A 26202-nucleotide genomic window follows, 5' to 3' on the forward strand; every position below is an offset into this window, starting at 1 on the left:
TAGCAATTTATATTTGTATCACAACAGTCCCTGAACTATCAAAAAACTGTGATCAGGTCATTTGCTTCGGATACTTCAATGCTGCAGTTAATGCCACAGCTGCAGAAAATGCAGCACTTAGCTCAATCTTGGCTTTTGCAAGAAATAAACAGAAAATCCACAAAAATATATTAAAATGAAACAAAATCTACCTCAAGGTAAACCCTAGAAAAGGACAAAACTTGAGTCTAATAGGGAGCATTCTGGATACAGGCTCTTGAAGACATTTGGGGGGGGGGAAGGGGCAGAAATAAAAGGGAGAAGTAGGGGAATAGAGAAAGCAAGAGAATTTGCAAGAAGTTAACAGTTCTTGTCCTTGAGCAAGACAAGATGTAAATAAAGATTTGTCAAGCATGAGGGCATTGACAGCAAAATGGAGACTAGACCTAGTGGAGAGGCATCAGAAATGGTTTCAGTGATGAAATATCCAGAGCTAGGGTTTGGCAAGGATATCGTGAACACTCTCAATGAAGAATTTAGGGAAGAGCTCTGTACAAAGGCAGGACCTATAAGCCACGAGTGGAATGATTCCATGGCAAGACTGCAACCTTTCCTTGACCGTAAAGCTCCTTCTCAGAACCACTGCGGCATTCCCTGCTACTTGTACCAATCATCTACCCCAGCTTCATTGCACCTTCTGGAAAAGAACCAATAAATCCATCTCTACAGCTAAGGAGTACAGGTGTGGCTCTAGCCCAAATTAAATACTTGTCCCTTTGTAGAAACCGAAGGCAATGACAAAGAGCCAAAGTAATATCATGAAATGGGACCAAGGTACTTCCTTCATTTGCTTAGGGAAATAGAAGTTAGGGAAAATAAAAGAAAATAAATCAACACGTGGTTCTTAATCCAAATCTAGGAACAAATTTGTTCAATAATCACTTTTTCATTATCCTCCTCTTTGGGCCTCCAAGCTTAGAACATCATACAGGAACAGTACATATGATAAATTCTCCCTAGTAGAAATCCCTCTATTAACTGGTTTTAAGAAGAATTTTAATCTTAACCTCATATGAAACTTTGACCCATACCATCTATGAAGCAGTTAAGTCTGCATTCCTACAATGAATAAAACAATTTACCTTAACTGTCAAATTAAAAACTTCCTGTCTCCCCTTTGAATAAAGCACACATATTCCCAAACTCAATTTTACATGTGTATTTATGGTTCTGGAGCCCTTAATCAGAAGTACAGAAAAGGGACGCCTGGGTGGCTCAGTCGGTTAAAGCTGCTGCCTTTGACTCAGGTCATGATCCCAGGGTCCTCAGACCAAGTCCTGCATTGGGCTCCTTGCTCAGTGGGGAGCCTGCTTCTCTCTCGGTTTCTGCCTCCTTGTGCACATGCTCTCTCCCTTTCTCTCACAAATAAATAAATAAAATCTAAAAAAAAAAGCACAGAAGAAAAATTCCAATTGTGTGTCATACTACAGGGTATAGAACAACAGGTCTCAGGGAATTATTTGGGGTGGGGTGGTGTGAATCATCTCTTTCTTCCAGCTCTTGAGGAGACACAGCTGCCTTTGGCAAAGAAGTCCTCCCAGTGAGCTACAATTAAGGAAACAGCTGCTTTTCTAATTGGCTGCCTTTAAAGCCCAGACACTTGCTATTCAAGTTCCAGAGACGACATGGATTTATATATCTCATTTCTTTCAAGTTGTTCAGGATAGGCAGTTAAGTTAGGCAAAGTAAATGGAATCCACCACAAAATAAACCATGGTGCCTTCACTAAAAGCCCTGGTTACTCATTGGCAAGTATATTCACCCCCAGCAGTATCAGTTTTACTGACATGAGAACAGTTTAGAAGGCAGAAGAAAGAGGCCAAAACACAAGTATTTAGAATTACTTGTGAATGTCTTTGGATGTATCATGTATCTGTCATGTATCTGGGGTAGACTGTAGTGCCTAAATTTCCTTATTCCAGATTGAGCACAAAACCACATGTCTCAAGATCAAATACAAACAGCATTTTCAAATGCAAGCTGCTGATTTTAGAAAAAATAAAGAAAAAAATATTATTTTATCCTGGAAAAACCTAGAAACTCAAAAATCCATCCACAGGAGTGGATTCATTCAATGAAACACTACTCAGCAACGAAAAGAAACCAACTTGGAGATGCAACAATGAGATTCCTTTCTCATGAATTTCAAAAACACGCTGAACAACAGAAGCCAGATATAAGAAAGTACATACATCAGGTATGCTACACATATGAGACTCCATATACTGTTTTTATAGAATATTCTAGAACATACAAATTTATTTAGTGATAATTAAAATAAGTAGGGGCGCCTGGCTGGCACAATAAATTAAGTGTCCGACTCTTGGTTTTGGCTCAGGTTGTGATCTCAGGGTTGAGATAATGCCCCACAGTTGGGCTCCACATTCAGTGGGGAATCTACTTGAGGGTTCTCTCCCTCTGCCCATGCCCTGGCAATGTGTGCTCTCTCTAAAATAAATAAATTAAAAAAAATAAGTAGCTGTCCTGCTTTAGGGTAGAGAAATTGGAATCTTAAGATCTGTGCAGTTTACAGAAATTAAACCTTAATTTAAAAAACAGGAAAAAATATATTCATGTGTTTATTTAAGGCACTGGACAACAGATGAGGACACGTGAGACTGGAATTTGTTTGAGAGTCCCACTGAAGAATTCTGCATTGGGGGTGAGTTGGGGGACACAAATAAGACTTCTGGAGAGAAGGGATGGCACACACTATAAATTTTTCTAAGCCTCTTCCCATACTGGCAGAAAGTACATAGTAACTCCCACCATAACAACTACCTGGGATAGGGAGATAAAAGAACTCCCTTTAATATATTATGGCTTTCGAGATGAAGGTTGAGTTTAGTCAGTTTCTTACTTTTCCTTCCAGCCTTAATAATCCAGAGTAACCCAATTGAGACTTCTGAAGGTGGCAGAACTGGGAAAGTATACATATGTCAACATTTGTGAGACTCTTAGATACGTTATGTGAATGAGGTAGTGATAAACACCCAGACCACACAGAGTATAGCAAAACATCAATACCATGGAATAGCAATTGCTAGAGTCCTCTATAGCTTTAGAAGCTACATATGATTAACACTATGGTAGACTATTAATGCTGTGCATGCCTGTATTTTTACTATTTCTTCTCATTCATGTTTCATTAGGATCCACCTCTCTTGGCATTTAAAACTCAGGAAATCCTTCATCTAATGCTCTAGAGTCATTCCATCAAAGCACCAAATGAACATTTACTGGCCAATTATCCGCTATATACAAAGTAATTAGGATACACTGTAAAATGAGACATTGTCCCTTCCCTGGAGGAGCACACAGATTAATGGGAGAAACCATTAGAAAATATGAATAATTCCAACTAAACTTTGGGAAGAACACAAAAGACTGACTTCCCATTCGGAGGTAAAAGGAAAAGCTCCTTTAAGAATGTGACGTTTGAACTGGCTAAGCAGGAATTTAGTAGATAGAAAAGAAGGAGATAAGATAATTTGGGGTGGGGTGGGGACAAATATAAATAGTACACAGTGACATATATCCCATGAAAAGCACGGAGTGAAAAAATACAAGGGTGTGAGAAAACATCAATTTACTATGATAGCTTAAAATGTGGGCACATTTTATTCTAAGGTATTCTGGTAGAGAAAAAGTTATATGCAGATGAACACGTGCAACCTCACTCAAAACCACCCTCCCACTCCTCAAGTTTAAGAAATCCTTCCCTTGTCTTGTAGTCAGGAAAGGAAACAGTATCTATCTATCTATCTATCTATCTCTCTCTCTCTCTCTCTCTCTCTCTCTCTCGCAGGGTGGCTAACAATCAAGGGTGTGGCAAGTAAGCACAGATTCTGACTCCTCTGCATATAAAATCTTGTTTTCTTTCAGGTCTCTTCCGAAAGAGAATGTTTTAATCAAAATTAGAAGATGCTGCTAGAATGAAGTTGCCATCTCAGACAAGGGTAAGACACATCTGCCCAACAAACTTAGTAGTTAATGCATCTCCTCCAAAAAACAACAAACCCCCCCAAAACCAAAACCCAAACAAACCTCATACCAACAGGCTCATCACTTCCTAGAGCTCCAAGAGGGCACACCAGTTTTGTTGTCCAGGACTTTCCTCCTTCTGTGTATTCTGCCATAATTTTCTCTTAAGTTCCAAACTGTCATTCAAGACCAGCCCAAGCCCATTCATATCCACACTTAAAACATTTCCTGTTTTTCTCAGAACTAGGTATCTATAAACCAGAAGAGCACTTATTAAATGGATAAATGCATGACAGCTCAGAGGTATCACACCCTCTTCTGGCATGAATATGATTAAGAGTTACAGCTACGGGGGCACCTGGGTGGCTCAGTGGGTTAGAGCCTCTGCCTTCAGCTCTGGTTGTTGATCCCAGGGGACTGGGATAAAGCCCCGCATTGGGCTCTCTGCTCAGTGGGGAGCCTGCTTCCCTTCCTCTCTCTCTCTGCCTGCCTCTCTGCCTAATAAATTTTTTAAAAAAAGTTACAGCTACAAGTTACATTTCACCCCTTGCATGTGACAATATAAGCTCAAAGAGCCTGGTAGACTATGCACCACCAGCCAGCAAGCAGTCTTTAAGCCCATCCCCAACTCATTCAGGTAGTCAATTTTTATGTAAAACAAAACTTAAATAAACAGAAATAAGAAGGAAAATCTACCGTGCCTGGTTATAATAATATCGTATATTCCAAAGACTTATGATTTATCTAAAATAAACAGATAGTAATCAAACAAAAGCAAAGACCAACCAACAACAAATCTCTGTAATTTTTAAGGACTTTGGAGACAGGCTTCAAAAGTGCAATGTTTCATTATGTGCTCACTTATGCAAACAATCAAACAATGATGCAAATACCAAATCAACAATGGGGAAAAAGTCCTCTGAGAAAAACCCATAAACTTGATATAGTGGATTCAATTCCATGAACAAATTTTAAAGAAAGACACCTTGCTAAGGCAATCCATACAATTAATTATGAAAGCCTAAATGATGCACAATGGTCAAAGAAAGAAAAAACTAGACTCTTAGGGCTGGAAGAATCCTGTAATGAACCAACTCCCTCATGTTATGGATGAAAATGACATGCCTAAGATCACAAGGCTAGGAAACCTGTCTTGTCAATACTTACTGCTGATTAGGCTCTGTTTCATTCTGTTGGGTAGAATTAAAGCTCTGCATGGCCTGTACTTCTTCCTCCTCCTCATCTTCACTAGAGGCCTCTTCTGCAGCATGATTAGACCTTGGAGGAGGAGCAGTTGCAGTTCCATCAGCCTTCTGGATTGATGGCTTCTGACAGATGTATTTAGGGTCTCTTCCAAGATTACAGATTTCTTCAAGTAACTGTAAGACACATAAAATAGGATTATTTATTAGTAAATAAGAAACGGGGGACAACTAACACTTTTAGAGCATTTTCTATCTGTTATACACAGAAGTACCAAACATTTTATATACATGTATGTATGTAAAATATATCACTTATGAAATATAGTCATCAATCCCATTTTACAAATAAGGGAACTGAAGTTCTGAAGTTAAATAACTTGTTAACACAGATGTTAAGTGATCGAATGACTAATCTGACTTCATGTCCCAATTCACAATAACTAGGAACTCCTACATCATTCAGGCAACTGGCAGGGATACTAAATGTGAAAAAAATATCAAGAAACAAAGATTAGAAAAAGTAACATGCTTTTACAAATGAAGTTAAATCCTGGCAACTTGTTAATATCTTATGGAAGAACACAATACTTAAGTGACTTTTGGGGGAGGGTCTGGGACAAAGGACAAACCCAAGGACATGGAGAAAATAAGGCAGATATAATCCTCTTTTAGGCCTAGCCCAAGAATCCAGATGACCTCCAGCAGGCCAAGTTTTTTTCTTAAAAACCCCCTTAACTGCTCTCTCATGCCCATGGTTAGTCTTAATCACTTCCTACCTTGATGATCGCCGTTGTTGCATCTGTTTTGAGGGTGGGCTGATGTCTCATGAGCTCATCAACAGCACTCCCCAGGTTAGATGCAGTATCCCCTTAAAGCAAAAATGAACTGTTAGAAAGACTGAAAGAATAGAATTTGAGCTATCTTCTTTGCCAATGAGGAGGAAAGAAGAAACTGAGCTGGTGGTTATGATTTTTCTAATGCCACATTTTCTCAAATGAATTCACACCAACTTCTGAAAGTAAATCATTAGGGAGGAAGAAAAAAACCCCATCAGTCTACTGAGCATATTTAAAAATAACCACGTACATTACATTCTACCCTTGCAATCTCTACTACCAAGGTCTGAACTAGCAAAGAGAGAGAGAAAAGAAAGAAGCATAAAACCATTAATCCTCGGCTGCCCCAATAGAGAATGACAATGGCAGCTCGAAAGACAAAGTACACTTATGAAAACTGGATTCTTTCTAGAACCCTACCTCCTCACTATTCCTCAATAATATGGTCTCAAATACACTGGAAAGGAAATCTATTCATTTGTGACTATTCTGGGGACTTAGATTAGAATAGAAGTCTACTAAGATCAACACCTCAGGACTTTGTATCTCCTATTGCTAGATAGTAGATCTGGAAATATACTGCCCCAAATACCCGTCTCTCACTAGCACCATGACAGCAGATCTAACAATGAACTTTGATAGTCTGAGGAACACTACCTCTTATTTGCACATCCAAAGGTCACTGGAAGGAAGTCCTCAGCCTCTCTCAAGTTCTGGCCACTGAGGCATCCAAGTGGCACAGAAATGATGACAGGTGGAAATTTCCCAAGGAGACCTTTCCCTCTTGTGCCAGACCCCAAGCCCTAGGTGAACTTGCCCCCAAGATCTCCACTGGATAATTCCTGCTCCTCTGGGTAATCCCACTGAGGGAGCAGTGCAGTGTAGGTCCTGCCTCCTGGTAGTCCACCTGGGAATTCAGGGCTGCCCCTCCCGCCCTAACCCAAGAAGAGGGGGGCAGCTTCTGTGAATCACTCCACAGTTCAGCTTCTGACCCGCCCAAATGCTACAGCCAACTGGAACATGAGGGCATGGTCTGGAGGGATCACCTGAAGATCTGGAGCCACTTAGGCCACCTAGGAACGTGATTTGGACCATTTGGTGGCCCAGGAAGGGAAAAGGTTTTCCCAACACTTGTACAAATTTGGATTAAAACTTTGAACTTCTGAACACACACACACACACTGAACTGCTGAGAAACATGAAAATATGAGCAGAAGATAAAGGTGAAGTATTCTTTTTTTTTTTTGAAGATTTCATTTTAAAATTTATTTGACAGAGAGATTACAAGTAGGCAAAGAGAGAGGGGGAAGCAGGCTCCCCGCTGAGCAGAGAGAGCCCAATGTGGGGCTTGATCCCAGGACCCTGGGATCAAGACCTGAGCCAAAGGCAGAGGCTTAACCCACTGAGCCACCCAGGTGCCCCTGAAGTATTCTTTTCTACCTGCTATACAATGTACATAGTGATATAGTAATAACTATATTGATAATTCCCATTAAGCTTAGAACACCTAGCCAGAGAAATGTGAGGTCAAAAAAGGGTTTTCTTCTCAAACTGGTGGCTCAATAATCACCTAAAATCTTAGCACAACAACAATCCAATTATTGTAAGATAAATCCTGGTGACTTACCAAGAGGATCAGAACTCCTCCTCCTTCGCATGGCTGGGAGGTAATCTGGAGACAAAAGAACTTTGAAAAGACGTTCAAAAGGCTGACACTGCACAAATGACTGAAGACCTCGGGCATTCAAGCAGAGTGCACTGAATACATTTGGGAGGGAGCCAAGGACTTCACGGGTAGCAGGAACCTAGAGAGAAGATCAAGTGAATTTGAAGACCTCTAAAAGCATTCAGGTATAGATGCCACGAACCTCTGACCAGGCTATTGCACAGAGAGGTAATAGGGGAGGGGTATATTGTGGGAAGGTGCATATCATGCGGAAGGGTATGCAAAGAGCATTCTTTACAGAGAGAGAGTAAAGGACTCACATCTTTGATAAGCAGTGCATGAAGCATGACATCTGTTAATCCATTGTCCTGGAGTGAGGAGAGAAGTGATGGTTCTTGAAATACAAACACAGTCACCACTTCAGTAGCTAAAAAAGATGAGAAATAGGAAAAACTCAGATAGTGTTCACAGGTATTAACAATAAAACTAACTGCAAAGGCTTAAAAAAACATACCCAATGTACAATAATTTAAATACTTACACTTACTCTGAAACGAAAGCTCCTAATACTGCTCCATCAGAAGATCACTATTAAGAATTAGGTGAAACACCTTCAAGATTTTTATGGGCAATGTATAGGTATAATGATAATTAATAATACCATAATGAACACTGAAAAATATACCAAGAAATTTCAGGTGCTTTCCTCACATAAAAAAGGTAACTATGTGAGATGATTTGTTAATTAGCTTGATTATAGAAATCATTTCACTACATATATCAGATCATGTTCTACATCTTAAACATATATAATTCAAGAAATACATATAAATGAAAAACATATTAAGATTTTAGGAGCACATTTTTATACCACTGAGGTTACACTGCTATATAACCTGTTTCTTTTAAATTATAATATACGCCATATATTCTCCTTTTTCTTTCCCTGTCATTACACTACACTTCATTCAAATGAATGGCTGCATACCACTCCACTAAATACATGAACCACTGCGGATATAAACCAGACCACGATTATGAGAACTAACAAATCTAAAAATGCAACCTTTGCTTAAAATGCAGGGAAAATATCTAAGATAGGGGGGTGGTTTCCGGACTGAAGTAAACAGCTGATGGAATGGACAAAATGTCTTCTCAAAAGCCTTTTAGTAATTTTAAAATACCATTAGCAATGTTAAGAGTTCTTAGGAATGTAATCTGCCCAACTTTTGACAATACTGTATTTAACATGGGCTGTATAGATGGTCAGCAGTGCTCAAGAGAAAATTAATGCATTCATTAAAGGTAACCAAAAGCGAAGCTAGAAATAGAAAAAAACAGCATTTAGTGAACTGCAAGCCAATAGGACGAATAATTAAAACCTGCAACTAACCCTCTGAAAAGACTGAAAAAGCTTACAAGCTTATGTGAAATCCAAGAAAAGCAGGCAGTATATCAGCAGTTAAAAAAGGAGATCTGACCAGATTTAGAATAAAATTCTTTTACAAACTGTATGCTTACAAGTGAAATGTAATGCTTTTGTAAGAAAATGTGATAAAAAAATCGACTCTCAAGAAGTGATAGCAAAGCAGCCTAGCCCATTAACCATTTTTAAAAGTAAAAATACCAAGTAACAGGCACCAAACCAACAGTTTCATTATTTTTAAAAAAGATTTTATTTATTCATTTGTCAGATAGAGAGAGAGTGTGCATACAAGCGGGGCGCGGGGGAGAGGCAGGCAGAGGGGGAAGCAGCCTCTCCGTTGAACAAGGAGCCCAATGTGGGACTCGATCCCAGGACCCTGGGATCACAACCTTAGCTGAAGGCAGATGCTTAACAGACTGAACCACCCAACTGTCCCAAAAGTAACAATTTTAGATGTGAGATTATTAAACCTTCTAGGAGCAATTAAGACAAGGCTTCCCAACTCATTTTATGACATTTAAAAATTTTGACTTTAAAACCTGACAAAGGGGTGCATCTACTCCAAATGTCATTGAGATGGGCAAATATATGACAATTACTGGGGACCAACAGTTGTCAATGACCTTTGGGACTTCTGATGGGACTACAAACTTATGGAAACTATAAGTCATTTTTTGGGTTCCTACTGATATATAATAGAATCTTCCACAGACTTTTTCCTAAAACAAATGTCTAAATTAAAAGAAGTTACTAAAATTGAGTATTCATAAACTAAAATTAGTGTTCTACTAGACGTTACTAAGAAATCAAATCTGTTATTTTACCATAGTCTTAACTATAATGCTATGTCATAATGCTACTGTGCAATGGGACAGTTTAAACCCTCTTTTAAAATTAACAGATGACCAAATATTAGAATTTTTTAAAAAGGAAACACAAAAACCAACTGGCTCCATGTGGAACCTAGCAACTGACTACTAAGTTAACTCTTAAAAAATTAATGATAGGGAGGAGTCAAGATGGCAGACAAGTAGTAGGTTGAGATGAGATCAGGTAGCAGGAGATCAGCTAGAGAGTTTATCAAACCACTCCGAACACCTACAAATCCAAAGGAGATCAAAGAGAAGAGCAATAATACTAGAAACAGAAAATCGACCACTTTCTGAAAGGAAGGACCTGTGGAGAATTGAATTCAAAGCAATGGGAAGATAGACCACGGGGAAAAGGGCTGGCTCCCGGCAAGCGGCAGAGCAACAGAGCAAAAATGAGATCTTTCAAAAGTCAGCTCCACTGAGGGACATCCCTCCAGAGGCTAAGCCAGGTGAAGCCCACGTGGGGACAATGTGGCCTCAGGCCCCGTGGGGTCACAGAAGGATTGGCGTTGTCTTGAGTGTTGCAGAGCTTGCAGGTATTAGAGCGGGGAAGCCAGCTAGAGACAGAGACGAGGAGTGAGCTCTCAACTTGGGGTTACCTTAAACTGTGATACGTGGCACAGTCAAGACACTGCTCTTTGAGCAGGGACCCCACAAGATCCGGGGAGACCCTCCCTGGAAGAGCTCAGGGATTTGCTTGGGTTTAGAGACTCCAGCTGGGGCTGTGTGCCAGAGACAGAGATGCTTGGTCACAGGCTGGGTGAGCTTGGAGCACAGCCAGGTGTCAGAGAGATGGGAGTGACTGAGTGCTTTTCTCTGAGGGTGCACTGAGCAATGGGGCCCCGAGTACTCGGCTCCTCAGGGCTAGAGACTGGGAGGCAGCCATTTTCATTCCCATCCTCCGAAACTCTATGGAAAGCATTCAGGGAACAAAAGCTCCCGAAAGTGAACCAGAGAGGATTACTTAGCCAGGCCCCTGGTAAGGGCCGTGCAATTCCGCCTCAGACAAAGACACTTGAGAGTCACTGCAACAGGCCCCTCCCCCAGAAGATCATAAGGAATCCAGCCAAGACCAAGTTCACTTACCAAGGAGAACAGCAGAATTCCAGAGGAGGAGAAAGCAAAGCATGGAATTCATAGATTTCTCCCCATGATTCTTTAGTTTTGCAAAGTTAATTAATTTTTTTTACTTTTATTTTTTCTTATGCTAAAATTTAATTAACTTATACTTGCCTCTTTTAACATTTTTAACTAGTTTATCTTAACAACACCTTTCACAAAAAAGTATTTTTGAACCTTCAATATTATAGTTATATTTTATCCTTCATTGTATCTCACTTTATTTTTTGTATATACATGGATTTTTTTCTTCTAAAAAATTGGGAATACAACTTCTTCTACTTTATCAAAATATACCCTAAATCTAGCACAGGGCTTTTGTTCTAGTCTCCAGACTAAGCAAATTCTCTCCAGGTTCTTTTCCTTAATTCTCCCAAACAACTTATCTTATCAACTCCTTTCAGAGAAATTTTTTTTTGAAAATTGTCATATTCATAGTCATATTCCATCCCTTCATTGTGTTTACCCTTATTGTATGTGTGTGTGAATATATATATATATATATATATATATATATATATAATTTTTCATTCTTTAAGATTTTGGGAGGTAGTTTCTTCTAAGAGACCAAAATACTCCCAAAATTAAGTGGGTAACTCTGTTCTATTCATCAGTTTAATATATATATATTTTCTTTTTTATACTTTTTCTTTATTTTTTTTCTCTGAACTTCTTTTTACCCCCTTTCTTTCCCCACGATATGGGGTCTCTTCTGATTGGATTAAAGCACATTTTCCTGGGGTCTTTGCCACACTTTTAGTATTTTATTCTCTCCTTCACATATTCTTATCTGGATAAAATAACAAGGCAGAAAAACTCACCACAAAAAAAAGAACAAGAGGCAGTACCGGAAGGCTAAGGACCTATTCAATACGGACATTGGTAATATGTCAGATCTAGAGTTCAGAATGACGATTCTCAAGGTGCTAGCTGGGCTCAAAAAAGGCATGGAAGATTAAATCCTGTCTGGAGAAACAAAAGGCCTTTCTGGAGAAATAAAAGAACTAAAATCTAACTAAGCTTAAATAAAAAAAGCTATTAATGAGGTGCAATAAAAAATGGAGGCTCTTACTGCTAGGAGGCAGAAGAGAGAATTAGTGATATATAGTGATATATAATATAGACATATATTATATATTATAATTTATATGTATATTAATGTATATAATGTACATATATTATACGATATATATAATTCTCTGTCATTTGGTCTTATATATCACTATTGTATTATTGTATTATTGTCAATGTGTTTCAATGTGTGAATGACAAACAACTACTGGACCATGAGGGGAGAATTCAAAAGATGAGTGGTAACATAAGACAAAACAAAATTAGAATAACTGGAATTCCAGAAGAAGAAGAGAGAGGGGAGCATAAGGTATATTGGAGAGAATTATTGTAGAGAATTTCCCTAATATGGCAAAGGGAACAAGCATCAAAATCCAGGAGGTGCAGAGAACCCCCCTCAAAATCAGTAAGAATAGGTCCACACCCCAACATCTTGTAGTAAAATTTACAAGTCTTAGCGACAAAGAGAAAATCCTGAAAGCAGCCCGGGACAAGAGGTCTGTGACATACAGTGGTGAAAATATTAGACTGGCAGCAGACTTATCCACGGAGACCTCGCAGGCCAGAAAGAACTGGCATGATATATTCAGAGCGCTAAATAAGAAAAATATACAGCCAAGAATACAATATGCAGCTAGGCTATCATTGAAAATAGAAGGAGAGATAAAAAGCTTCCAGGACAAACAAAATCTGAAAGAATTTGTAAACACCAAACCAGCTCTACAGGAAATATTGAAAGGGGTCCTCTAAGCAAAGAGAGAGCCTAAAAGTAGTAGACCAGAAAGAAACAGAGACAATATATAGTAATAGTCACCTTACGGGCAATACAATAGAACTAAATTCATCTCTCAATGTAAATGGGCTAAATGCCCCAATCAAAAGACACAGGGTATCAGAATGGATAAAAAAACAAAACCCATCAATATATTGCCTATAAGAAACTCATTTTAGACCCGAAGACACCTCCATATTTAAAGTGAGGGGGTGGAAAACAATTTACCATGCTAATGGAAATCAGAAGAAAGCTGGGGTGGCAATCCTTATATCAGATCAATTGGGTGTTAAGCCAAAAACTATAATAAGAGATGAGGAGAGACACTGTATCATACTCAAAGGGTCTGTCCAACAAGAAGATATAACAGTTTTAAATATCTATGCCCCTAACATGGGAGCAGCCAACTGTATAAACTAATTAATAACAAAATTAAAGAAACACATTGACAACAATACAATAATAGTAGAGGAATTTAACACCCCCTTCACTGAAATGGACAGATCATCCAAGCAAAAGATCAACAAGGAAATAAAGGCCTTAAATGACACACTGGATCAGATGGACATCACAGATATATTCAGAGCACTCCATTTCAATGCAACAGAATACACATTCTTCTCTAGTGCACATGGAACATTCTCCAGAATAGATCACATCCTGGGTCATAAATCAGGTCTCAACCAGTATCAAAAGATTAGGATCATTCTGCATATTTTCAGACCACAATGTTCTGAAGCTAGAACTGAATCACAAGAAGAAATTTGCAAAGAATCCAAATACATGAAGACTAAAGAGCATCCTACAAGGAATGAATGGGGTTAACCAGGAAATTAAATAAGAATTGAAAATATTCATGGAAACAAATACTAATGAAAACACAACGGTTCAAAATCTGTGGGATGCAGCAAAGGCAGTCCTGCAAGGAAATTAGACAGTGATACAAGCCTTTCTCAAGAAACAAGAAAGGTCTCAAATATACAACCTAACCTAACACCTAAGGGAGCTGGAGAAAGAACAACAAAGAAAGCCTAAACACAGCAGGAGAAGAGCAAGAATAAAGATCAGAGCAGAAATCAATGAAATACAAAGCAAAAAAACAACAGAATAAATCAATGAAACTAGGAGTTGGTTCTTTGAAAGAATTAGTAAGACTGATAACCCCCTGGCCAGACTTATCAAAAAGAAAAAAAAAGGACCCAAACAAATAAAATCATGAACGAAAGAGAAGAGATCACAAACACCACCAAAGAAATAAAATTATAAGAACATATTATGAGCAACTATACACTGGCAAATTTGACAATCTGGAAGAAATGGATGCATTCCTAGAGACATATAAACTACCACAACGGAACCAGGAAGAAATAGAAAACCTGAAGAGAGACCCATAACCAGTAAGGAGATTGAAGCAGTCATCAAAAATCTCCCAAAAAACAAGAGCCCAGGGCCAGACAGTTTCCCAGGGGAATTCTACCAAACATTTAAAGAATTAATTCGTATTTTCCTGAAACTGTTCCAAAAAATAGAAATGGAAGGAAAACTTCTAAACTCATTTTATGAGGCCAGCATTACCTTGATCCCCAAACCAAAGGTCCCATCAAAAAAGAGAATGACAGACCAATATCCTTGATAAACACAAATGCAAAAATTCTCACCAAAATACTAGCCAATAGGATCCAACAGTACATTAAAAGGATCATTCACCACGACCATGTGGGATTTATTCCAGGGCTGCAAGTTTGGATCAACATCCACACATCAATCAATGTGATACAATACATTAATAAAAGAAAGAACAAGAACCATATGATACTCTCAATAGATGCTGAAAAAGCATTTGACAAAGTACAGCATCCTTTCTTGATCAAAACTCTTCAAAGTGTAAGGATAGAGGGTACATACCTCGATATCATCAAAACCTTCTATGAAAAACCCACCACGAATATCATTCTCAATGGAGAAAAACTGAGAGCTTTTCCACTAAAGTCAGGAACATGGCAGGGATGTCCATTATCACCACTACTATTCAACATAGTACCAGAAGTCCTAGCCTCAGCAATCAGACAACAAAAAGAAATTAAAGGCATCCAATTCAGCAAAGAAGAAGTCAAACTATCACTCTTTGCAGATGATATGATACTATATTTCGATGATATGATACTATATGTGGAAAACCCAAGAGACTCCACTCCAAATCTGCTAGAACGTGTACAGGAATTCAGTAAAGTGTCAGGATATAAAATCAATGCACAGAACTCAGTTGCATTTCTATACACCAACAAGACAGAAGAAAGAGAAATTAAGGAGTCAATCCCATTTATAATTGCACCCAAAATCACAAGATATCTAGGAATAAACCTAACCAAAGAGGCAAAGAATCTATACTCAGAAAACTATAAGTACTCATGAAAGAAGCTGAGGAAGACACAAAGAAATGGGAAAATGTTCCATGCTCATGGATTGGAAGAACAAATATTGTGAAAATGTCTATGCTACCTAAAGCAATCTACACGTTTAATGCAATCCCTATCAAAATCCCATCCATTTTTTTTCAAAGAAATGGAACAAATAATCCTAAAATTTATATGGAATCAGAAAAGACTTCGAATAGCCAGAGGAATATTGAAAAAGAAAGCCAAAGTTGGTGGCATCACAATTCCAGACTTCAAGCTCTACTACAAAGCTGTCATCATCAAGACAGTATGGTACTGGCATAAAAACAGATACAAAGACCAATGGAACAGAATAGAGAGCCCAGAAATAGACAGTCAACTCTATAGTCAACTAATCTTTGACAAAGCAGGAAAGAATGTCCAACGGAAAAAAGACAGTCTCTTCAACAAATGGTGCTGGGAAAATTGGACAGTCACATGCAGAAAAATGAAACTGGACCATTTCCTTATACCACACATGAAAATAGACTCAAAATACATGAAGGACCTCAATGTCAGAAAGGAATCCATCAAAATCCTTGAGGAGAACACAGGTAGCAACCTCTTTGACCTCAGCTGTAGCAACTTCTTCCTAGGAACATCGCCAAAGGCAAGGGAAGCAAGGGCAAAAATGAACTATTGGGACTTCATCAAAATCAAAAGCTTTTGCACAGCAAAGGAAACAGTCAATAAAACCAAAACACAACTGACAGAATGGGAGAAGATATTTGCAAATGACTTATCAGATAAAGGGCTAGTATCTAACCTGTATAAAGAACTTAACTCAACACCCAAAGAACAAATAATCCAATCAAGAAATGGGCAGAGGACATGAACAGACATTTCTGCAATGAAGACATCCAGATGGCCAACAAACACATGAAAAAGTGCTCACCATCACTCGGTGTCAGGGAAATACAAATCAAAACCACAATGAGATACCACCTCACAGCTGTCAGAATGGCTAAAATTAACAAGTCAGGAAATGACAGATGCTGGCGAGGATGTGGAGGAATGGGAACCCTCCTACACTGCTGGTGGGAATGCAAGCTGGTGCAAGCAGTCTGGAAAACAGCATGGAAGTTCTTCAAAAAGCTGAAAATAGAGCTACCCTATGACTACCCTATAGTGCAATTGTACTACTGGGTATTTAACCTATACAAATGTAGTGATCCGAAGGGGCATGTGCACCCAAATGTTTATAGCAGCAATGTCTACAACAGCCAAACTATGGAGAGAACCCAGATGTCCCTCAACAGATGAATGGACAAAGATGATGTAGTGTATATATATACACAAATGAATACTATGCAGCCATCAAAAGAAATGAAATCTTGACATTTGCAATGACATGGATGGAACTAGGGGTTATTATGGTTAGCGAAATAAGCCAATCAATTATCATATGATCTCCCTGATATGAGGAAGTTGAGAGGCAACGTGGGGGTTTGGGGGGTGGGAAAAGAATAAATGAAACAAGATGGGATCAGGAGGGAGACAAACCGTAAGAGACTCTTCATCTTGCAAAGCAAACTGAGGGTTGCCAGGCGGAGGAGGGTAGGGAGAGGGTGGTAGGGTTATGGACAATGTGGAAGGTATGTGCTATGGTGAGTGCTGTGAAGTGTGTAAATCTGGCAATTCACAGACCTGTATCCCTGGGGCTAATAATACATTATATGTTAATAAAAAAATAAAAAATTATTCTGAAAAGTTAATGACAAAAACCACATTACAGAACCTACAAAATCCATAAAACAGCAATAATGTGTTAAGACAAAGGGTCCCTTAAGGAAATAGAAATTTACAAAGTTTGTAAAAACTGTTTAAAATTTGATACTGCCATAGGCATCTTGAAAGGTTATACAGAGAAATTCTCTCAGATAGTGACATGAAATCAACATGGCAGGCGTACTAGCTATACAGTAGGATTTCTGAGAGAGAATAGAAGTTAAAAGGAACCAAAGGAATTTTCCTGAAGTAAGAAAAATTATCAGTTTTTTAAAAAGGCCTAACCAATTGCTATGAGAGAATACTGAAAAGAAAGAGAACCAAGTATGTCCTGGTCAAATTTGTAAATTCCTAGAGTAAAGAGAAAATGAGGTTATCTACAAAAGAACAAGAACCAGTTTAACATCGTTATTATCTTCAAGGCATAACATTAGAAGACAATAGAGAAATGTCCACAAAACTGTGAAAGAAAAAGAAGTGTAACACTTTAAAAATTACCCAAAGATGTACTCCAACAAAACTAAAACATGAATCAGAAAAGGAAAGTCAAAAAAGTACAAAAAAAATGATGAGAAACGGGTGACATGAAGGCAGGTTGAAGACCTTATGTTGTTGTTCCAGTCTGGCAGAAGACAGAGTAAGAAATTTTTTAAGTTTAGATGTCAATAAAATATAAAAATAACCATTACAAAAAAGGAGTAAGAAAACTAGTGTAAGATTCAGAATATGAAAAAAATTAACATAAGACACAAGACTTTAGTAGAAAGAAAAACATTGGTGATCACAAAAAATACATCAACATAGAAAATTCTTCCTTTTAAGATAAAAAGGTACAATATTTTAATAAATCATTCTGCTGAAAAGAACTAAAAGCTGGATGAAACATCTTTTTAAATGTGAAGGGCAGACAAAGTAAACTATAGTTAAAGGTCCAAAATAAGTGAAAATGTGGACTCACAGCCTCCGGCTTTTGTCTTAAAAACACAGGGACACAGTGAATAGGAAATCCAGTAGAAAGGGAGTCCATTTATTACAGAAGGCAGTTAACACTAATCACATGTGATGGAACCTGCTGGAAAGTTGGTGCTTTCCAACCCATGATCAGGTCACTCCTGATAAAGGATGGGTCAAGAGTCAGCCCAACTAGAAAGCAGACCACAGTCATTCTGGCACTGGAGGACACCTCAATAAAGGTATGAACACTGTTTATATTTTTATAGATTCCCGGGTCTTAGGTCAATGGGCTCAAAAGTTACCACATTCAGTATCGTGCTCTATTAGGCTTCCTACATTGCGAATATATTGCTGCTCAGATATCACGTATTACAATTAAAGTCTGTTGTCTCAACTCATACCAAGGCAGCCACACAGGAAACTCATTTTCACGCCATAGCTGACTAATTTGTTCACACTTCTCAAATAAGCTCAGATATTACTCCCTGACTCAGCTCAATGAGACCTCCAGTGATTGCAGTCTCCAGATCCTTAAAGCTGGGCTCAGTGCCATAGTATCCAATGCTACTGGCCATGGCCCAAACTCTAGCATACCAGTGTGATCTTTGCATTCTGTCTTCCATTAGCATCATGGTCAATGGGAATCCATACAAAGGAGCAAACACTCCCTCTCTGAATGGCAAATTCATTTTATTGAGCCACTGCCCCAATCTGGGGATATAAGGTACTATTCCCTCACAAAGATTTAATGTTATACAACCATGTTCTTGGTTTATCCTTCCTGCCACGCTACTGCTGGCAGTTAATATAGGTCTCACTAAATGTTAGTCCCCTTTTAGCTTCCAAATAACACTGACTCTCATGGGGGTACACATTTTATTCATTCAATCTGGGCACTGGCAATAAAAACAAGGCATCATCTGGAACTTTTGATTTGTCTTATCGTCTGTAGACTGCAGACTTAACACAAAAACATAATAGCCTACTTAAGGGCATGCTCTTAAATTTAAAAAAAAAAAAGGACAATGGTCTCCTAAATGGGTCTCTCTCTTAACCACTTTATCTTAGTTATCCTGAACTCTCAACCTTTTAAGTCACATGCCATCCTAACAAAATATAACGAGGACCTTCCTATTCTTCTTCTAGTTATGAAACGAATGCCTGCCATGTATGAATCTATAATACCCAAAGAGAGTCTCTTCTCACTTAAAGACACTGCCCCCTTTTTGTACTTGGTGCAACCTATGCTAGATTGGTACCTCCATTTAGAGTGGGTTACAGAATGGGGTCCACTGAAAATTGAGGTCTTTTGCCCTTTCAGACTATTCTGTATGCCACAAAGGTGGTCTCTGCTAAAGTCTTTTCCCAATATAATAGTTTTAAAGGTTCACTAACTGGAGTTCCCTCTTTGTAAGAAATGGAAGTCTTGCCTGTTCCCACACCTACAATTTTATGCTTCTTCTAAAAAGGAAAGGAAGATCGTAAATTAGTTCTCAGTACTAACATTCTTAAATATGGATGCTAGCTCTGGATCCACCCTATTACAGCCCTAATTACAGAGCTAATGAAAGGAAAGCCACTACAGGACCTGGGATAACAATGCCTGTGACTTCCATAAATAAATGGACACCTCCATCATGCCAAGCCTATAGATCTCAACAGGTCTGAAAATATTATGGAACACTCTGGTTCTGGTTGGCCTAGCAATGCCAGATTTGGCTCATGGCCTGCATCTGGGAGTCTACAATTCCAACTCAGTGCCAAACTCCTTGGACTCCTTTATGTCCATGTTGTGACCTGGACTGTTTGGGGATATTCAATAAGTCCACAATTCCCTGTAAGAAATTACTCTGTAACTCCTAGAGACGAAGGAATACTGAAAATCACTTCTGTAATTATTTCTCAAATGTATGAAACCTTCCATCAAAGTTATGGGGTTAGGTCAGGACTCCCATGAACCCAGTATCCTAGAGGATGATGTTAGCACAATCGGTGGTTCCAACCTCCGTGGTAACAGCCCCAAATGTTTAACTGCCCCTATAATGGGTGGCCACATCACTCATCACAATTCCAATGGCCCCATCAGCTGACTTTCCTTTATCTGACAGTCTCACACTTCACTTTCCATTATTCCACCATCACTGCATCAACACTGCCCATCTTCCTCAACCTGAAAGACAATATTTATATAATAGTAACAGAGAATGTCATCTGAGCACTAAAACTCTAGCAATGTTAACAGGTGCCCAGGTTCAGGCAATTAGTTGTACAAACAACTCTTATTCCCTGAAAGGTCTTCAACATTCATACTATCTGTCACCCCCCTGATTAAGCAGTCCATAACAACCATCATGGTGTTGACATCAGCTAATCTAGCAACAGAGCACAAGCTCAGGGAATATGGACTTAAACAGGAAGTTAAGAGAAGAAAAGGTAGCTGGGGAACTTAGGAATATAGTTGGGTATAAAAGTGGGGCAGAAGAGTCAGAGATTGAATTTGGGAAGAGTCAGAATCCTTATTTGGTTGGTTTTAGCACAGAATTGTTGCAGCTGGACAGCACAACCTCACCAGGTATTTCCTTACTGACTTCTTCATGCCCTTCCTAGCCTTCCCCACCAATCCAGAGTCTAGACCATGATGCCCTTCTTGTTGAGATTGTTTTGCCCTCGCCATGTCTGCCGTGATATAATTTGGCCACTAGAAACTCCACCCTCCAGCCCCCTTGGGCTACTGGATCTCCTAGGACACAACTCCTATTCAGCAAGGTCATACACTCTACTCCACCAACTACTCCCTTCTAGTCCATACACCCTGACCTGTGTCCTATGGGTATTTAGTATCCAGGTACCCTAGATCAAACCAGAATGTCTAGTTTGTTGATCAATTCTTGCCACAAAAGGGAACACTGGGCCACCTTTTTAACTTTTATACTGGGCTGCATCACCATCTTTGGTATAATGGGCACAAGATTAGGTGTTTTTAATTCTGTGACATAGACGCATCTTAACAGAGGCTACCCAAACAATGGCACAACTCCTAGCCAATCATATAAACCAAAGAGCTCAAGCCTTAGAAGCCCTTAATGAGGGACAAAGCAGTCTAGCTGCTATAATTAGTAAAAAGATTGGGGGTGCCTGAGTGGCTCAGTTGGTTAAGCGTCTAACTCTTGGTTTCGGCTCAGGTCACGATCTTGGGAGCCATGGGATCAAGCCTGCATTGGGCTCCGCACCCAGTGCAGAATCAGCTTGAGATCTGTTCCCCCTTCCCTCCCCATTCCAGCCTCCACTTGAGCAAGAGTGTGCACTCTCTCTCTCTCTAAAATAAATAAATAAACTCTTAAAACAGATGAGTATTAAACTACTGTCACTTTAAGGCAGCGTTTGTGCCTTAGGGGACTTCCTTCTGTAGGTGGGTCAAAAATAGAAGTAAGGTATCCAGAAGAATTAAAATAAAAGAACAAGGGGCGTGTGGGTGGCTCAGTGGGTTAAAGCCTCCACCTTCGGCTCAGGTCATGATCCCAGGGTTCTGGAATTGAGCCCTGCATCGGGCTCTCTGCTCAGCAGGGAGCCTGCTTCCTTCCCTCTCTGCCTGCTTCTCTGCCTACTTGTGATCTCTATCAAATAAATAAATAAAATCTTAAACACAACAACAACAACAACAAAATAAATAGCCAACTACATTAAAAAAAATGTGCCAGCAGATTCTTAGACCCCCATTAATTTCTTTTCCTGGCTGTCTCCTGGCTAGAGTGAAAGGCTCTACACTATCATTTATGGAGCTGTAATAATAATTGCTGGCCTAATTATTTTGAGTTGGCTTTGCAAATTTGGTCCCTCTCAAATACAAGTTATTTACAGGAAACCAGGAAAGTTATCATGCTAATTTAAATAGCAGGGATGAAGTACAAGACTCTAGAGAAGAATTCTGACCTCCACTATGTTTGCTTTAGTGCTCTAAATATCATTTCTGGCTTCTTGTGTCATTCTGAAGGCTTACCTGCTACCTGCCTCCACCCCATAAGCATACATGTCCTCTTGCTGCCTCCTTTAAACTTTCCCTTTGCAAGATGCCTGTGTACTTGCTTTTCTCTGTTTTGGGGCTTTCTCCCAGAGAGAGCCATCCTTCTTCCCTGCACCGTAACTTGGGACTTCTCCACCTGTATAAGAAATCTTTGATTTTACTAAAGAACTACTTCCATGAGTTCTGCCATATGAACCTAACCTTGGGAGGGTGTCTCTCCATGTCAAGATGGAGTTGCTATAGTACAAGGGAATACTTCCTCACCCTGATAAAGAGGAATAAGACCTTCTGCTAACCTCAGATTTAATGGTGAAATACTGAATGCTCCCCTCCCTTGAGTTCAGGAATAAAGCGAAAAGGCCCATTCTCACCACTTCTATTTGGCATTATATTGGAAATCTTTGCCAATGCAGTTAGACATAAAAAGCAAAATGATTATTAAAAAAAGAACTGCTTGTAGATGAGAAACCTATATAGAGTATCTTAAAAAATTAACAAAGCAATTATGAACTTCTAAGTGAATTTAGCAAGGTCACAGGATACAAACTTAAAATATAAAACCCCAATTTGTTTTAGGCAAGGGACCACGTACCTAAATTGTAGTAGCCAAAACTACTACCTCCAGATACCCCAAAGTGTGCTACTGGTACAAGGAGGTTTTGTTTATTTCTACACTTCCCACTACATTCCTTTAGTTTTAAGGAGAATTCTAGACACTGATGTATCTCAATGTCCTGAATATGTATGGCACCCAATAAATGAAAAAGAAAATGAAGTTTTAACAACAGCAATACACAGAATACTGCCAAAATAAAGTTGCAGAGGCATTTTTACAAATAATTACAAAGGAACCACAGCTTCCCCAACTGAATTTTCTACAGTGAGAAACTATTTTCTATACTACAGTTTGTGGGAGGTCTGTCATTCAATTCTAAGAATGGAAACCACTCTGACTAAATTTTCCAGACCAAGATGAGGGACCAACCATTGAATTAAGACATGCTTCTTATCACACTTGCAATGTTAAGTACAGCACAAAGTACAATATTACTTATCACAAATTATTTATAATATACTTCTTATAGAAAGTATATTTGATATTCAAAAAATGGGTATTTGAATATCTGACCTTTCTCTATTTCTGACCTTTCTCTATTTCATCATCAACTAGAAAGATACATAACACAGTGGACAAATGTGGACAGTAATATCCTATAAGGATATAACATACACAGAGAACTCTGCCAGGTTATTCCAGCGTGGTATAACCAACTATAATACCACTTACCGAGGAGGAAGAGTGATGGGCCATAGTATTCTGCATTACTGATGATGTGCTTCAGGGAGGTAGGGAGAGAACCATCCATCACTAAGAGAAAAGAAAAGTGAACATCAAAGAGAATATGATCAGCATAGAAGTAGTCTGATAGGTAGAGATGATAGAACAATGCATTATATATACCACCACTGTGGTAAACATCCTGTGTTGATTCCAGTCTAATGGTTTCTACTTAGTTCCTCCTATATTATTTATTCCTTGTCCATGAAATAGCCTCTTAACAGTGGGTCAAAGAACAAAAGAATACAGACATAGACAAAGTGGAGTAGCAGACTGGAAGTGAGCACAGAGTCAAAAGCTGAAAAAGGAAAAAAATAGGTCAATCATTATGAAAATAGCTAGAGAATCCTTAGGTCTAGGAAAAGTGACACTAAAAGACTAAAAGCATGGCATGCCTTTTCTTAAGCCTGTTTTATAAAACAAGAGTAGCATCAGTATCGAAAGAACTACATCTTTGGAAAGAGTCAGATATCCTTCAAGAAAGAATCTAAAATCAAATACCATGTCGTATGCCATCTGAGAAAGCTGGGTCTTGAATGGCCTTCTTGAGGAAATTCAACATGGATTTGAGAAGTGCCGCTCTTTGTGGAATACACTGGACTCCTGGCAAGAGAGAAAGATGGAGGATTATACTGAGTTCACCATCAGACCACAATAAGTAGGCACATAAAACAAATTTTTAAGAGAAGCATATACACTATATCAACACCAGCAGATATTCGAAATGAGATCTCTGGATGTTGGGAAGAGTACATACTTACTAAGCTTTAAAAATGGGAAAATAAATCACCAAGGGCTACACAAAACTAATACTAAAAGGAAAAGACAAGTAAAAAGATTAACTCTGGGATCCTCAGTTTCTGTTTTAGGTATTATCTGCTGACATGGGTGCTTTGATAAAATAATCAACATGTGAACAGTTGGAAAACTATGAAATGCTATGAAATAAATGTTAATATGAGAAAATGGATACCAGAAAGGCAAAGTAACATGCATAGTCCTAAGAAACAAACCTCCAAATGTATCACTAAAGCTGTTCCCAAAGTACCTCCTTGACTAGTTTAGTAATACATTGTGGAAGACTGTGTATCTACTTGTCTACCCACCAGGACGGGGGCCAGGGCCAGAGCCAGAGGAGATGCTAGTGCTGCTGCTAGAACTGGATGCCCTTAATTCAACATCTAGCCGGTGCTCCACAGAGATGGATGAGCCTGGACTACTTTCCATAGTCACATCTGTAACTAAAGTAAAAGTTATGATAAAGAAACTTGTTAGAATAAAGCACCGCCAAAAGAATGAAAAAATTTTTCCCATTAAGGTGAGATAAATGATACAAAAAATGGTGACAGATATCGAAACTCAAAATAAAAATGTAAGCTTTCCACAAATAGAGGAATATTTAACAGCACTAGTTATTTAAGAAATGCAAGTTAAAAACAATCCTTCAAAAGAAATCCCCTTCAATATTTCTCACCCACCAAATGTGGGAGGAGAAACAATGGTAAGTAAAACATGCAATTTCACACACTACTAGTGGGTAGCAGACTATGGGTAAAGCTTTTTCTAATTTTAATGAAGTACAAAATACATAATTACTTCTTATAATTTATAAAATATAATACAGTTTCTACAGTATTAAACCACTGTTTACACTGGAAATACTTTCTTCCAACCTTTTTATACATACACAAACATACATACTTGTGCCTACTTATATAAAGGCAGCACACACTCATAGTTTTGTAACCCTTTTATAGAATATAAATTTTCCTCTACAAATACATCAGAATCACCTGGATTAGTTATTAAAAATGTGGATTTCCTGCGATGCCTGAGTGGCTCAGTTGTTTAAGAGTCCAACTCTTGTTTTCAGCTCAGGTTACAATCTTCAGGGTTATGGGGTCATGCCCCAAGTAGGGCTCTGCACTCTGCAGAGAGCCTGCTTGAGATTCTCTCTCCCTCTCCTGTCCCCACCCACCAACTTATACATACTCTCTCTAAATAAATAAAATCTTTAAACAATTTTTTTAAAGTGTGGATCTTTCTGGTCTACACTTGCACACTTCTGAATCAAACATTGCAGATGAGATCTATAACTTTTTAAAAATTTTATTTATTTTATTTGAGAGAGAGAACACAAGTGCACAAGTTAGGGTGTGGGGGGAGGGAGAGAGAATCTCAAGCAGACTCCACAATGAGCACAGAACCTGATGTGGGCCTAAATCTCAGGATACTGAGATCATGACCTGAACTGAAATTAAGAGTTGGACGCTTAACCAACTGAGCCACCCAGGTGCCCCTGAGATCTACATCTTCAGCAAGCACTTTAATTTATTCTTATGCATATTCAAATTTGGTAACACCTGATTTATAATAAATAATGAGGCTTTTAAATAGTCTTTTATTTAGTAGATGTCACATTTTAATCAACACTCTGGGATCTCACCCATTAACTCAAATGCCAGCTTGCCCACAATAAACCAGAGACAGAAACTGGGTAAAGGAGTTCCTAGGGGCAACAATGCATGTAAATAACTGTGTTCAGGAAAGATAACAGAAAAAAAGGAACAGTATCCTATGGGTACTGAGTGTTGAGAATGAAACCATTATGAATTCTGGTACCTTTATCATAAGCATGATAACAGATTCATGTAATGACATCCTGGGTCATTAAGGTAAGAATCTGAATTCTAAGAAAGCTGTTTTGGGGAATGGTTTTTTGCTTTTATTACTAT

General features: G+C 38.7%; 1 protein-coding gene across 17 annotated transcripts in view; it reads right to left on the reverse strand.

Moving 5' to 3' along the window:
- The window catches only part of HUWE1 (HECT, UBA and WWE domain containing E3 ubiquitin protein ligase 1), a 173355-nt gene that overhangs the window by 74614 nt on the left and 72539 nt on the right, over positions 1–26202 (reverse strand). For all 17 annotated transcript variants that reach the window (XM_059158501.1, XM_059158495.1, XM_059158500.1 and 14 more), the window contains 7 exons: positions 24574–24708; positions 23969–24070; positions 23417–23497; positions 8051–8157; positions 7692–7869; positions 6005–6096; positions 5191–5402 (listed from right to left, as the gene is read on the reverse strand). In XM_059158501.1, the coding sequence (XP_059014484.1) occupies positions 5191–5402; positions 6005–6096; positions 7692–7869; positions 8051–8157; positions 23417–23497; positions 23969–24070; positions 24574–24708 (907 nt within the window). The remainder of the gene's footprint in view (positions 1–5190; positions 5403–6004; positions 6097–7691; positions 7870–8050; positions 8158–23416; positions 23498–23968; positions 24071–24573; positions 24709–26202) is intronic.

This window comes from Mustela lutreola, chromosome X (assembly GCF_030435805.1).
Source record: "Mustela lutreola isolate mMusLut2 chromosome X, mMusLut2.pri, whole genome shotgun sequence".
NCBI classification, from domain to species: Eukaryota; Metazoa; Chordata; class Mammalia; order Carnivora; family Mustelidae; genus Mustela; species Mustela lutreola.